A 15,938-nucleotide genomic window follows, 5' to 3' on the forward strand; every position below is an offset into this window, starting at 1 on the left:
CACTGCTCTGGCTAGAATCACTGCTCTGGCTAGTATCACCGCTAGTATCACTGCTCTGGCTAGAATCACTGCTCTGGCTAGTATCACTGCTAGTATCGCTGCTCTGGCTAGTATCACTGCTCTGGCTAGAATCACTGCTAGTATCGCTGCTCTGGCTAGTATCACTGCTCTGGCTAGAATCACTGCTAGTATCGCTGTTCTGGCTAGTATCACTGCTCTGGCTAGTATCACTGCTAGTATCGCTGCTCTGGCTAGTATCACTGCTCTGGCTAGTATCACTGCTCTGGCTAGTATCACTGCTCTGGCTAGAATCACTGCTCTGGCTAGTATCACTGCTCTGGCTAGTATCACTGCTCTGGCTAGTATCACTGCTCTGGCTAGTATCACTGCTCTGGCTAGAATCACTGCTCTGGCTAGAATCACTGCTAGTATTGCTGCTCTGGCTAGTATCACTGCTCTGGCTAGTATCACTGCTAGTATAGCTGCTCTGGCTAGTATCACAGCTCTAGCTAGTACCACTGCTCTGGTTAGTACCACTGCTCTGGTTAGTACCACTGTTCTGGCTAGTACCACTGTTCTGGCTAGTACCACTGTTCTGGCTAGTACCACTGCTCTGGCTAGTACCACTGCTCTGGCTAGTACCACTGCTCTGGCTAGTACCACTGTTCTGGCTAGTACCACTGTCTGGTTAGTACCACTGCTCTGGTTAGTACCACTGCTCTGGCTAGTACCACTGTTCTGGCTAGTACCACTGCTCTGGTTAGTACCACTGCTCTGGTTAGTACCACTGCTCTGGTTAGTACCACTGCTCTGGCTCGTATCACTGTTCTGGTTAGTACCACTGTTCTGGTTAGTACCACTGCTCTGGTTAGTACCACTGCTCTGGTTAGTACCACTGCTCTGGTTAGTACCACTGTTCTGGCTCGTATCACTGTTCTGGTTAGTACCACTGCTCTGGCTCGTATCACTGCCCTTTATTATGTATCGACCTCAAGGCCTTAGTCAGAGCTTTTGTGAGTTTTGAAAAAATTATTAGCACCGTTATGTATACATAGCTCCACCCACATTCGTTCAATGTATCGAATGGGGGTTGGAGTCGAGGGAAAATATGTTAATTTCATAATTATTAAAATTAAGTGTGTACATAAAACGTATTAAATAAGTCTGTAAAACCACAATGAGGACATCGACCCATCAAGCAACTTTTTATAAATCATTGGGAACAGCGCAAGAAAAACGTCAAAGTAATCTGAAATGGTGGCATTAATTCATGTTCACATTTACAACATAACATACATAGGCGTTTCATCATTAAGACCTTTAGGAAATAATGTCTGGAGGGTGAAAATCCCAAAACATTCCCTTTAACTCAAGAGTATTATTTATATCACCTCCCCCGGTCTGATATCGTAACTTTCTTTTATGCCACAAAATCTAAAGGTAGAAATGTAATTTCATTTGGAATCGTTTGCTGTACGTGGGAAAAATATTCACACTTCATCATATTGTTGCACTGTGCGCGACCTCTGCATTTATAGCTACCATTCGGAAGAGGGCATGAAAGAGCCTGGCTCGTTTTCTTTTGTGGCTGGCAGTTGGCATGGACCAATTTATTGCGTAAATTGCAACCTCTTATACGTACAATAAATCGTGGATTCCTAAATTCAGCTGGCAAAGCTGGGTCCGATAATAAAACATACCAGGGTTTCTTGACAGCATCTCCCACTTTACGCGAGTTCAAAGTGTATGGGGTGGTGAACAACAAGTCAAATCAACAATACAGCGTGTTCTTTAGCTTTAGTGGGTATTCTTTTGTATCAGTTCATCTCGTGTTTTCCCTAATGCCAAATTAAGAGCTTCATTCACACATTGTGGAGAGTAGCCTCTTCTTAGAAACCTATTGCTCATCTCCGCTTCTTTTTCTAGATAATCCTCTGTGGAGTGGCATATACACGGCTCAGTCTGAAACACAGACTTCTTGGAAGTCCTCTTTTTCATGGCTCAGGATGGAAGCTGTCCCCCTGGAATAGAGTATTTCTGTTCGTTTCTATACACGTTACACAGACGTGATTAATACTTTTTTGTTCACACTTTATAAGAATATTTCTGAAATGCACATGGTTATATTTCTTTAAAGGTAATAAAGAGCAGTGATAGTAGCAAGAGCAGTGTGCAGGTTTCTTATTTTTTTTCTCATAAATGTATCAGTAAAATATAGTGAACCGGGCTAAATAGGCCGCAAATCAGAGTGAGCAAAGACTACAAATGAAGTGTGTATTGGGCCTAATTTGAAAAAGGGGGGAAAAAAACTAAGTGTTTTCTAAGTGATGAAGCATTTTAAAATGGTGATGCCCCATACTCAATGACAATATATGAAATCCCATAACAAAAAGATGCTCTACAAATAACTTACATCACTGACTTGCTTTCCTTTTACATTAGTTGCAGGATCCTTTTTAAGGAAACAAGGGAATTTCAACAACTCCTGTCTTTCTCCTTGCCACCTCTTCTTCAATTCTTGGACCCTTGAGTCTGTGAAACCAAAACCATGATGGATATTTGGTATGACACTGAACAACTTTTGAACAATGCAGGATGGTGACTGAAGGCATGCTCTTTAAAATTCTCCCTGTTGTTCATTGGTCATTCATTTCAATGTATGTGAAATATATACCCTGAACATGAGACACTATTTAACCCTATCATGACCTCGAAAAGTCTCAAGGTCAGACCAAATTAGTAAGGGCCTTTGATGGTCAAAATACATAGCTATCAGTGGAGGGTGGTGGGAGGTGCTATAGGAGGACAGGCTCATTAATGATTGGAATGGAATGGTATCAAATAGATCAAACATATGGAAACCAAATGCTTGACTCCGTTCCATTTATTCCATTCCAGCTATTCCTATTGTTCCTCCCACCAGCCTCCACTAATAGCTAGCTAGCCAGAGTCAAAAGTCAACTTACCACCTGAGTCTTTGGAGTCGGTTGTTTTCGGAGGATCTGTTAGAATAGAATTAGAATGCTTTGACATGGAAAGCTAATGTTAGCTTTGTCTTTGCAAAGACCCAAACATAGAAACAAAGATTCACCTCAACTAACACTATTTCACACGTCAAATAAACTTGTTGACCAATCAGGAACTGAATATGACTGTGCTTCATAATGTTTTTATGTAGTTAAAAACATAAATATTTTTGCAAAAATAAACACTTGTCTCTCAAAGACATCGTTACAGTTTTTTTTTTTAAATGACAGAAAGTTAGCTAGTTGGCTATGTCTACTTACCCATTGCTCTCAAATTCACGAAAACATTTGTTAAAAATACAAGTGAAATTAGTATTTTTGACACCTTCATCTTGGACAGTTATCAAAAGCCACTGTAGAGATGTGTTGCTGCAGTTTAGCTTTTAAGCTAACTAGGTTATCTGGCTACGCTATGTTATGCTATGGGAATAAATACAGTTGCTCAGCTGGCTGTGTTGACTGAGAGACTAGGAAATAACAAAAAAATATCAAAAAAATAACTAAAATAATATCAAATAAATAACAAACATTTAAATTAAAAATCCATTAATCCGTTCATTTTTGAATGACAAGTCTCGTGTGGGACATTCTATCTGAATGTTTTCTCTAAATGTTGTGTCGATATTTAATGTGTTTCTGGGTCAGATGGAATGTAAAATATGTCATCGTTAAACTACCCTTTAAGGTTTTTAAACCAGACCTTGGATCAGTACTTATTTGAGCTGTGGAGTCAAGTTGACCACACCCTGCTTGGTTTTCATTGGTTACTGGCCAACTTTCGTCAAGGAACTCAGGAAAGTGTTTTGATTCGAGAGAGGAGTTGAGTTTTGGACAGTGTCTATACAGTGTGACACTGTTTTCTATATAATCGGACGTAAATAAAATACTATATTTACAGTTGTATTCTGTAAAAATGGTCGGGGTAAAAGTAATCGGGAATGATTCAGAATTTCAACCTGAGTTAACAGCCGCCGGTTCGAGACTTGCCGTAGTGAAGTTCACAATGGCAGGGTAAGGTTCAAAATATATTCCCAGGCCTTGGCTAGCATGCTAGACCGGATCTAAACTGAAGTGGGTGATCCAATTTCATTGGCAAATGTATAATTACCTAGTAGGTCAACTGGTTTCGGGTTTTCGTAGTGTATGGGGAATACTTTCAAAGAAGCTACTTAAAAGCGTGAGAAAATAACTCAGGACAACACCACGCTGTTAGCTACGCCAACGTTGGCTAACCAGCTAACGGTGGTTAGCTTTAGCCAGCTATGACTTAGCAATATCAGACAGGCTAAGATAGCATGTTAAGCTAACTCCACAGAGTAGCTGCGGTACTTGGCAACCCAGTAGTCTGACAACTACTTTGCAATAGAGTGAAATGTTTTCTGTATAATTTGTGGTACAACAATGCTACCTATCTGTTGGTTTTGATAGGCATCTACAATGCATTTCCAAGTGAAAGGGGGACACACATCTTTTAACTAGCGGGGTGTATTCATTCCGCCAAAACAGTTGCAAACTGAAACGATAGTTTATATTGGACAAATTCAGTGGTGTATTAATTCACGCACATTCTGTGAAGAAAAAAAATCCTCTGTTCCAAAACGTGCAACAGACACCATTTGCTCCAAACGGAAAACGCAGAAAACAAGAGTTTCTATTGGACAAAACTATGTAGGCCCCTCTCCGTATTGTTCTGTTTGTTTCCGGTAAACAGAACAAAACGTAATGAATACACCCCAGATAGGCACGTTTTGTTTGTTACCGTTCAAGAAACGTTTTGCAACAAAAAAAGCCTGAAGGAATACACCCCAGGGTGAAGAACACGTACCTAGCTACTATTTTAGCTTTAGTTAATCCATGTGTATGGCTTACAACTTTTTAGTTCTCGTTTGGTTCATAAACAGCCCATTTTGATGATCGCTAATGTAAAAAATAACAACAACAACAGTAGTCGCGACAATACCAGCTTCCTAATTATCTCCTTCTCTCCTCAGGTGTAGACCCTGTGTCAGAATATCACCCGCTTTCAACATGTTGAGTAACAAGTACCCACACGTGGTTTTCCTTGAAGTTGATGTACACGTCTGTCAGGTGAGGTTCTTTTTGCATAAAGAGTTTTAATAATACATCCTACTGTATCGTCATCGAAACACCAGGTACTCCATTATGTTGTTGTCATAGGAGACGCTGTAAACAAAAAATGTATAGCCTCAAACATGTCAACATCCTCATGTCATTCATTGAGCAATACAGATGAAGAAATCTAGTGTGTGTGGGGTTAGGCATGTGACTTCAATGTCAATCTCCCCTTTTTTTCTCTCTCAGGCAACGGCTGCCGCCAACAACATCTCTGCGACGCCAACATTTTTGTTTTTCCGTAACAAAGTGCGCGTTGACCTGTATCAGGGTGCAGATGCCTCAGGACTAGAGGAGAAGATCAAGCAGCATGTAGAAAACGACCCTGGAAGCAACGAGGACTCAGACATTCCCAAGGGATATGTGAGTATATGATGAATTGATATCACTCAGACATTTTTTGTTTATTTTAAACTTCTGTGAATGACTGAAGCAAGGGGTCAAAGTTGTCAGTCACTGCAACAGATTTCCGTCTTGTGCATTCTGGAGAGATTCGTTTTTGAGTTTAGAGTAGCAATTCACATCTCCAGGGGGTCTGACTGGTTTGGAGATGGCATAGCCTTATACATATTTCCAAATTAATAAATATATTAAAATCAAATCAAACTTTAAGCCCTTAACCAACAGTGTAGTTCAAGAAGAGTTATGAAAATATATACCAAATAAACTAAAGTAAAAACAATAATGGCAAAGTATACTGAACAAAAATATAAATGCAACATGCAACAATTTCACCGAGTTACAGTTCATATAAGCAACTCAATCAATTGAAATACATTTGTTAGGCCATAATCTATGGATTTCACATGACTGGGCCGTGGTGGAGCCATGGGTGGGACTGGGAGGGCATAGACCCACCCACTTGGGAGCCAGGCCCGCCCTCTGGGTAGCCTGGACCAGCCAATCAGAACTAGTTTTTCCCCAGAAAAGGGCTTTATTACAGACAGAAATACTCCTCAGTTTCATCAGCTGTCCAGGTGGCTGGTCTCAGACGATCAGGTGAAGAAGCTGGATGTGGAGGTCCCAGGCTGGCATGGTTACACATGGTCTGCGGTTGTGAGACTGGTTGGACGTACTGCTATGTTCTCTAAAACAACGTTGGAGGTTTTAAGGTAGAGAAATTAACATTCGGTTATCTGGCAACAGCTCATTCATATAGTCAGCATGCCAATTGCACTCTCCCTCAACTTGAGACATCTGTGGTGTTGTGTGACAAAACTGCACATTTAGTGGCCTTCTTTCCAGCACAAGGTGCACCTGTGTAATAATCATGCTGTTTTAATCAGCTTCTTGATATCCCACACCTGTCAGGTGGATGGATTACTTGCAAGTGCTACTATTTTTATAATGTTATTAAAACAATCAGACAACCTCGTAGTAGAATAGTTGATTTATTTACCTAGTTGGCTTGTTGTTGTGTTCAATGCAAGGTAAATAATATACTCTTAAATATTCCTCTCCACGCACATTCAAGTTGTGAGACCCATAGCGTGGGAGACATGTGTTCTCACCAGCAGTCAATGCACAACAATTGTTATTGCAATTACGGGAAAAACTCTTTTGAAATCAGTTTTGGTTTGTTAAAAAAAAAAGAGGGGGGGGGCATCCCAGTTTTCCATTTCTACAACGTTTATTCCTCTACTCCTTCAATTCTGGGATCATCTTACAAATACAATGACAACCAGAGTTTCAAGAATGGCTTAGGGGCAACATTGCTGGTCATTTGTGCACTAAAGGCTCTTTTTTTTTGGTGAACGTCAGGAACCCCGAATCACGTCTTTGAAAGAGCCGTTCATTTGGCTCCATGATCCGCATTCAGGTAGACCAGATCATCTTTATTTAACCAGGTAGACCAGATCACCTTTATTTAACCAGGTAGACCAGATCACCTTTATTTAACCAGGTAGACCAGATCACCTTTATTTAACCAGGTAGACCAGATCACCTTTATTTAACCAGGTATCCACATTTAACCAGGTAGACCAGATCATCTTTATTTAACCAGGTAGACCAGATCACCTTTATTTAACCAGGTAGACCAGATCACCTTTATTTAACCAGGTAGACCAGATCACCTTTATTTAACCAGGTAGACCAGATCACCTTTATTTAACCAGGTAGACCAGATCACCTTTATTTAACCAGGTAGACCAGATCACCTTTATTTAACCAGGTAGACCAGATCACCTTTATTTAACCAGGTAGACCAGATCACCTTTATTTAACCAGGTAGACCAGATCACCTTTATTTAACCAGGTAGACCAGTTGAGAACAAGTTCTCATTTACAACTGCGACCTCTGGTCAAGATAAAGCAAAGCAGTGCGACACAAACAACAACACAGAGTTACACATGGAATATACAAGCGTACAGTCAATAACACAATAACACTTACAGTTGTTTTTGGGCTCATATACTTTTTTTCTCAATTCATTTTTAGAGTAGAATGTACTTTTTAAAAAGTCACCAGAACTGAGCTTTTCAGTCCTTCTACAAAGAAATTATCCCATCGATGACCAGGGGCAGTTTTTTTTACCTTGTCAGCTTGGGGATTTCATCCAGCAACCTTTTCGGTTACTAGTCCAAGGTTCCTACCCACCAGGTTACATAGGTGAAAGCTATGATCCCTTATTGATGTCACCAAACTTCAAGCAATGTAGATTTATTTATTGTTTTTACTTTTATTTAACTAGGCAAGTCAGTTAAGAACAAATTCTTATTTTCAATGGCGGCCTAGGAACAGTGGGTTAACTGCCTTTGTTCAGGGGCAGAACGACAGATTTGTACCTTGGCAGCTCGGGGATTTGAACTTGCAACCTTTCGGTTACTAGTCCAACGCTCTAACCACTAGGCTACCCTGCCGCCTCCCCAGATGAAGGGGAATTGGTCCAGTGCTGCAAGGAAAGACCTAGTTAAGCTGCAGCTGGTCCAGAACAGAGCGGCACGTCTTGCTCTTCATTGTAATCAGAGGGCTGATATAAATACTATGCTGCCAGTCTCTCTTGGCTCAGAGATGAGGAGAGACTGACTGCATCACTTCTTCTTTTTATAAGAAACATTAATGTTGAAAATCCCAAAATGTTTGCATAGTCAACTTACACATAGCTCTGAAACACACACTTATCCCACCAGACATGCCACCAGGGGTCTTTTCACAGTCCCCAAGTCCAGAACAAATTCAAGAAAACACACAGTATTAAATACAGCCCTTATTGAATGGAACTTCCTTCCATCTCATATTGCTAAAATAAACAGCAAACTTGGTTTCAAAAAACAGATAAAAGAACATCTCTCCCTCATGTGACCTAGATAGTTTGTGTGTAAACATTGATATGTAGGCTACATGCACTTTATTTTTTTTTAAATGCATGTCGTTCTGTCTTTGAGCTGTTCTTGTCTATTGATGTTCTGTATAATGTCATTCTGTATTATGTTTCCTGTTTTGTGTGGAACCCAGGAAGACTAGCTGCTGCTACTGCAACAACTAATGGGGATCCTAATAAAATACCAAATTGAGACATGGATTGTGTAATATGTGCCATTCAGAGGGTGAATGGACAAGATAAAATATTTAAGTGCCCTTTGAACAGGTTATGGTAGTAGGCTCCCAGGCACACCGGTTTGTGTCAAGAATTGCAACGCTGCTGGGGTTTTTTCACGCTCAACAGTTTCCCGTGTGGATCAAAAATGGTCCACCACCCCAAAGGACATCCAGCCAACTCGACACAACTGTGGGAAGCATCGGAGTCAACATGGGCCAGCGTCCCTGTGGAACGCATTCGACACCTTGTATAGAGTCCATGCCCAGAATTAAGGCTGTCCTGAGGGCAAAGTGAGGGGGGGGGGTTGGACTCAATATCAGGAAGGTGTTCCTAATGTTTAGTAAACTCAGTGTATAAGGGGGCGATACCACGGTAAAATAATGATGCTGGGACTCCGAATGTTCATATAATAAGTTACAATTTATTCACTTAGCAGACGCTCTCATCGATAGCGACTCACAGTAGAAATTAGGTTTCAGTGCCTGAACATCGACAGACTCGTCGGCTTGGTGATTAGTTTCGGCGTCCGTCTGTTTCCAGTGGAATTGCCCCCATAACAGAGCAGGTTCCTTTCTCCGATCTTCCCAAACGCAGAAGCTTCTGGACCATAACACAGCGTACTGCAGAAGTTCCGTTAATATGACTGGCCAAGCCAATTCTGGGTCCAGTATGGCAGTACTTTGGGACAGGCCTCTGACGAGCTCTGACTTTGTTTGATAGTTACTTTATTGAGGAAACGTGTCGTTTCTACTAGGAATATACCAGTATTGCTGTACAAAACAGATTTCACTTGTTTAGGAGAATACCGTGTTAGAAACAAACGTCACTATGTTGTTAGAGAGAGTCATATTTATTTATTTTTTATTTCCCAAGCACAATATTTTACATACGGCAGGTTTTTTAAAGGACTAAAGAGTTTGGTCTGTTTCGTGTTTTCATTTTTTTTGCCAGTTAAAAAAAAAAGACATTGAGATTCTGGTATCGTCCCGACTCCAATCACTCTGACTTAGCTAGGTGGGACAACCACATGTCTATCTTTTTAAGATGAATTCTCTTTAAAAACACCGTCAGTCGCTCTGCATAAGAACATCTGCTAAACGACTCAAATCTAAACATCTCAGAAGAGACAGAAGCAGAGCTCCACTACAAAAGGATACTGCGTTTCTCTAAAGCAAAGTCAACATTTCAGGCGGTGCTGCTGCACGCTGTGAAGCCGCTCTTGTGGTTGTAATGTGGACTTAACATGGCCTTGTAATGTGGACTTAACATGGCCTTGTAATGTGGACTTAACATGGCCTTGTAATGTGGACTTAACATGGCCTTGTAATGTGGACTTAACATGGCCTTGTAATGTGGACTTAACACAGGCTTGTAATGTGGACTTAACATGGCCTTGTAATGTGGACTTAACATGGCCTTGTAATGTGGACTTAACGTGGCCTTGTAATGTGGACTTAACATGGCCTTGTAATGTGGACTTAACACAGGCTTGCCTTGTCTGAATAATTTTTGATTCTGTGTGTTCAGATGGACCTGATGCCGTTTGTGAACAAAGCTGGCTGTGAGTGTCTAAACGAGAGCGACGAGAGCGGCTTTGACAACTGCTTAGTCAAGGACACCACCTACCTGGAGTCCGACTGCGATGAGCAGGTGAGTCTGAGGATGGATCGCCGTCAGCGTCTCCTTCATTAGGTCAGAGCCGTCTGAACGTGCTGAAATGGTTCACCTCCGCGTGGCTACTTTCTAGTAGACTTTACAGATTAGAACTTTCATCTGTTGGTCCTTTTTCTATATTTACAAGGATGGCTACTTTTTCATATGTAGACTTTGTTACCTCAGATTAGAACTTTCATCTGTTGGCCAACCTGCAGGCTTTTCCTGTCTATATTTACAAGGATACAAATATCACTCACCTGGTGAAAAACAATGTCTTGTCTGTTGGGTTACTTTTTCATATGTATGCTTCTCCTGGCTGGTGTTACCTTCTGTTACCTAAGGCCAACCTGCTGGCTAAACAGTCTTCCTGGCTGGTGTTACCTCAGGCCAACCTGCAGGCTAAACAGTCTTCCTGGCTGGTGTTACCTTCTGTTACCTCAGGCCAACCTGCAGGCTAAACAGTCTTCCTGGCTGGTGTTACCTTCTGTTACCTCAGGCCAACCTGCAGGCTAAACCGTCTTAGTAGATTTAGGTGTCAGTGTGTAGTTTACACTCCTCAGGTAACCCATATTTTCACCCCCCTCAGCTCCTCGTTACGATGGCCTTTAACCAACCTGTCAAGCTGTACTCCATGAAGCTGCAGACCTCTGACTTCGGTGAGTCCTTACTCTCCCCAGTGTGTTTCATAAATGTTTCTCCGTTTCCCTAGTAGAAACACCCGTACGAGTCTTAAGTTTATTCAGGAAAAGCCTTTTGAAATATCATCCTTTGCCCACCGAGTAGATGTTGGTGTTTTATTGGAGCGATCACAGGCATGTGTTGTGTTGAGTTTCCCCATGCCAGCTTGGGTTGCCTTGTTGTCTTGAACGTCCCATTTGTCCCTCCCAACAGCCCAGGCACCAAAGTGTGTGAAGATCTTCATTAACCTTCCCCGCTCCATGGACTTTGACGATGCTGAGCGGAGCGAGGCCACCCAGACCCTGGACCTGGCCGAGGAAGACTACAAGGACGACGGGCTGATTCCGCTGAGATATGTCAAGTTCCAGAACGTTCAGAGCGTCACCGTAAGTAGCAACTGTTTTGGGAGGTGTTACTTTGTGATGTACTGGTAAACGATGGGGAAAAGGGGCGATCGATGCACTGCTCGTTCATAAAGAGAACCGACTACTTTCGATATCATTTATTGTTGTGTTTTATGTTGTCTCCGGTGTAACTAATATATACACTGCTCGTTCATAAAGAGAACCGACTACTTTCGATATCGTTTAATGTTGTGTTTTATGTTGTCTCCGATGTAACAAATATATACACTGCTCAAAAATAAATAAAGTGAACACTAAAATAACACATCCTAGATCTTTATTTTTTTGAGGAGTGTATATACCACTTTCTTGGACAGGGCTCACTGGAAAAAGAGATGTTTTATTAATCTGTTATTTAATAACAGATGAAGAAAACATGTTTTATATATATATTATATATATAGGTTAAGCCTTTCAGAAAATTCCTTTTTGATGAAGGAGAGGGAGGAAGCCACATGTTGCCCAGGTGTAATTAGTTATGTAAATGTAGGACAATGCTGTCATCTAGTGGCAAAACGTGGTACTCTCCTGTTCAACTGCAGTTTATTACACTCTAGCGGTGATATGAAGAATCTCTCTTATTGCATATAGTGAGTTGAAAATCAAGAAGTATTGAAATTTAGGTTTCAACCAAACTTCTACTGGCTGTGTCCCCTTGCAATGATATAATCTGTGGTTCTTCCATTTTGTTCTAACAGATGTTTGTGAAGAACAATCAAGGGGATGAAGAGACGACTAAAATCAATTACCTTACTTTTATTGGGACCCCTGTACAGGCAACAAACATGAATGACTTCAAAAGGGTAAGATCTGGCATTTCTACCAACAGCTATCGGAGTATTAGATGGAACCTGTCTACTACAGTATGTTCACAACGTCCTTGTCGAGATTGTATGAGATCTGCAATGATATATATATATATAAATACTGTGACTATAACCACATTTCCATCCATAGTTTTTCTGAGAGTAAAGTCATACCGTATAAATGAATAAATAAAATCACGATGGCTGTGATGAAAACGGGTAGTTTCAGTACATTTTGATAAATGCTGACAGATCATTTGTTCATTCGACGCGGTGGATGTTTTTGTTGCTGTAAAAATGAATTATGTGAGAAATGGTGGTGAAATGCCTTTATTTAATGTGAAAATATTAATATAATTAACCATCATATCGAAGTTAACTTTGAGTCACGCCATGATATGGTGTGTGATCCTCCCACTTGAAACCATGCAGTCACAGAATAAATAATTTAGATATGGTGAAAGTGTGATCTTGATGCTCCTTTCAATAAATATCGTAGGGTCTAATTCTGGACATGACGATCGATGCTTGAAACCCATTCTCTCTCTTATCCATAATGTCAGTGTTATTCCTGCACTGTATCTACAGAATAAATTAAAACCAGAGTTTAGAAACAAAACCAGAGTCACAAAACCAGGGTGGTGAAAAACCAGAGTGCCTCTGACAAAACCAGTGACAAAACCAGAGTCCTTGACAAAACCAGAGTAGGCCTGACAAAACCAGAGTAGGCCTTTCCAATAAAAAACCAGAGTATCGACAAAACCAGGGGCCTCTAGAGTATTGACAAACCAGAGTGGCCTGACAAAACCAGAGTGACAAAACCAGAGTAGGCCTCTGACAAAACCAGAGTAGGCCTTGACTGCCTCTGACAAAACCAGAGTTTTGACAAATAAAACCATTCTCCAGAGTCCTCTGACAAGACCAGAGTATCCAAGACCAGAGTAATGTCATCATGTAGAGTAGCCTTCCTGCACTGTATCTGCCAGCCAGTTGTCTAGAGTTCCCCTGACAAAACCAGAGTAGGCCTGTGACAAAACCAGAATAGGCCTGTGACAAGACCAGAGTAGGCCCGTGACAAGACCAGAGTATGCCCGTGACAAGACCAGAGTGTGCCCGTGACAAGACCAGAGTGTGCCCGTGACAAGACCAGAGTGTGCCCGTGACAAGACCAGAGTGTGCCCGTGTCAAGACCAGAGTGGGCCCGTGTCAAGACCAGAGTGGGCCCGTGTCAAGACCAGAGTGGGCCCGTGTCAAGACCAGAGTGGCCCGCCCGAGTGTGCCCGTGACAAGACCAGAGTGTGCCCGTGCCCAGAGTGTGCCCGTGACAAGACCAGAGTAGGAGCATTTGCTATTTAAAGACCAGTTAGTTTTTTTTTGACAAGACCAATATTTATTTAACGTTAGTTTTTTTTTTGCTTGTTTATTGTTATTCGGTACGTGTGAACTTCAGCGAGAAGTTAATTTTGTCGCCACTACCTCATCACATACGGCTTTTATCTGCAACACGTCTGTTGGTTGGAAACATACTGGTGGGAATTTAAAAAAATATAAATATTTATATGAAAATCTCTAAAACAATTGGATGGAAATGTATAGTTTTAATTGTTTTGCATTTTTCTTCTTTTTTTTCCACACGGTTTGTGTTTTTATTTGACTAGGTTGTGGGCAAGAAAGGAGAGAGTCACTGAGACGGAGGAGAGGAGAAGAGAAGAATGGCCATATTGCTGTGGTGATCGCTGTCTGTCTGCCAAGGCTGCTGGATGGGTCCGGCTCAGTCAGCTCTACTGTAATACAGCACTGACCAACAACCTTGTGTCCCAAATGGCAACATATTCCCTTTCATAGTGCACTGCTTTTGGACCCTTTTTATAGTACAATACTTGTTTTGGACCTGGTATCCCATCCTGAAGTTAGGGCTTTGATTCGGGATCCAAACACATGTCTGAGGTCTAAAGTAGTGCACTATATAGGGAATAGGGTGCCGTTTTTGGATGTGAAGTCTATGAGCTGTAGTCCATGTCCGCCAGTGAAATCACCAAGATGAGGCATCTCAAACAATTCATTCAAGCATTTTTATTGTAATTCAGACAAACACTGTAAATAAAAACACAAACAAAAAGGCATATATTGGTATTTGATGTCTCTTGAATAAAATAAAATAAAAAGTAAGGTTGCTCCACACCACCTCGCAAAGACAAGGAAAAGAGATCTGACACCCAAGGAAAAGAGATCTCCGACACCCAAGGAAAAGAGATCTGACACCCAAGGAAAAGAGATCTCTGACACCCAAGGAAAAGAGATCTCCAACACCCAAGGAAAAGAGATATCTGACACCCAAGGAAAAGAGATATCTGACACCCAAGGAAAAGAGATCTCCGACACCCAAGGAAAAGAGATATCCGACACCCAAGGACAAAGGAAAAGAGATATCTGACACCCAAGGAAAAGAGATCTCCGACACCCAAGGAAAAGAGATCTCCGACACCCAAGGAAAAGAGATATCTGACACCCAAGGAAAAGAAACACCCAAGGAAAAGAGATCTCCGACACCCAAGGAAAAGAGATATCTGACACCCAAGGAAAAGAGATATCTGACACCCAAGGAAAAGAGATATCTGACACCCAAGGAAAAGAGATATCTGACACCCAAGGAAAAGAGATCTCCGACACCCAAGGAAAAGAGATCTCCGACACCCAAGGAAAAGAGATCTCCGACACCCAAGGAAAAGAGATCTCCGACACCCAAGGAAAAGAGATCTCCGACACCCAAGGAAAAGAGATATCTGACACCCAAGGAAAAGAGATATCCGACACCCAAGGAAAAGAGATCTCCGACACCCAAGGAAAAGAGATCTCTGACACCCAAGGAAAAGAGATCTCTGACACCCAAGGAAAAGAGATCTCTGACACCCAAGGAAAAGAGATCTCTGACACCCAAGGAAAAGAGATATCTGACACCCAATGTTCCCTCAAATGTTCAGCACTGACCAAATTTCAGGTCTGCTGAGTCAAACTTGGAGCGTTGTGAAAATTCTGTACAACTTCCAGGGCACGTCTGCTGTGAACACAGAAACTACCTGCTTTAAGTTACAGTTTTACTGTGAAAACTGAGGCTGTACTTGCTCTAAGTTACAGTTTTAACAGTGGCCAAGTAGGATGCTGTGACTATTTGATCGTAATGTAGTAGACCTACCAGAGTGGCCTACCATCAAAAACAATGGAGAAAAGGCATCCCATAATATTTTAACATGGAAATAGCTGTTCTATTTTTCGGCCTACAGTAGCAGCCATTGTGTGGTGTTCAGTGTAGCCCTACATTCCATCAGACTTCTGAAGACAAAAAACATGCAGGGCTTAACATTAAACCTGTTTATCCACTTGTCCTTCAGACAAGGATGTAACTGAAAATGTTTTGTTGTTTGATGCAAGAAACCACTTTCACAAAATAAAATGCATTAGTCCCACACTGTTATTACAGAGAATGAGCCACATTATTCAACCCTCTGCCTATTGGCTACTTAGATTTGAATATGCAGTCTCAAAATACAACACTGCCACTTTAAGACAAAAAAATAAAGCTCTTGGCTTTTCAAAGATGTCTAGAAATGTACACGTTTTGTGCTCTTGTAAATCAAATCAAACTTTATTTGTCACATGCGCCGAATACAAGAAGTGTCAATCTTACAGTGGAAT

At 41.4% G+C, this 15,938-nt stretch overlaps 1 protein-coding gene and 1 long non-coding RNA gene across 2 annotated transcripts; one reads left to right on the plus strand and one right to left on the minus strand.

Annotated features, from left to right (window-relative positions):
* Positions 1–2,387: 2,387 nt before the first annotated feature.
* LOC135518421 (uncharacterized) lies at positions 2,388–3,677 on the minus strand. The gene is made up of 3 exons (XR_010452148.1): positions 3,288–3,677; positions 2,967–3,002; positions 2,388–2,532 (listed from the first exon to the last, which is right to left on the minus strand). It is a non-coding gene; the product is annotated as an uncharacterized LOC135518421 (long non-coding RNA).
* A 133-nt stretch (positions 3,678–3,810) lies between these two features.
* Positions 3,811–14,368, plus strand: LOC135518422 (thioredoxin-like protein 1). Its single transcript, XM_064943594.1, has 8 exons — positions 3,811–4,037; positions 5,018–5,114; positions 5,349–5,522; positions 10,229–10,351; positions 10,944–11,013; positions 11,249–11,421; positions 12,138–12,242; positions 13,904–14,368. Exons 1-8 carry the CDS (start codon positions 3,940–3,942, stop codon positions 13,931–13,933), a joined length of 870 nt encoding a protein of 289 aa, XP_064799666.1. The 5' UTR covers positions 3,811–3,939; the 3' UTR covers positions 13,934–14,368.
* Positions 14,369–15,938: the final 1,570 nt, after the last annotated feature.

Source organism: Oncorhynchus masou, chromosome 28 (genome assembly GCF_036934945.1).
Source record: "Oncorhynchus masou masou isolate Uvic2021 chromosome 28, UVic_Omas_1.1, whole genome shotgun sequence".
Lineage (NCBI taxonomy): Eukaryota > Metazoa > Chordata > Actinopteri > Salmoniformes > Salmonidae > Oncorhynchus > Oncorhynchus masou.

What these genes read in the sequence shown, in the direction of transcription:
- LOC135518422 (XM_064943594.1), top strand. Translation starts at nt 3,940, where the DNA reads ATGGTCGGGGTAAAAGTAATCGGGAATGATTCAGAATTTCAACCTGAG. An exon ending in GCTGCAGACCTCTGACTTCG is followed by an intron (nt 11,014 to 11,248) that starts GTGAGTCCTTAC and finishes CCCTCCCAACAG; the next exon opens with CCCAGGCACCAAAGTGTGTG. An exon ending in ACATGAATGACTTCAAAAGG is followed by an intron (nt 12,243 to 13,903) that starts GTAAGATCTGGC and finishes TTATTTGACTAG; the next exon opens with GTTGTGGGCAAGAAAGGAGA.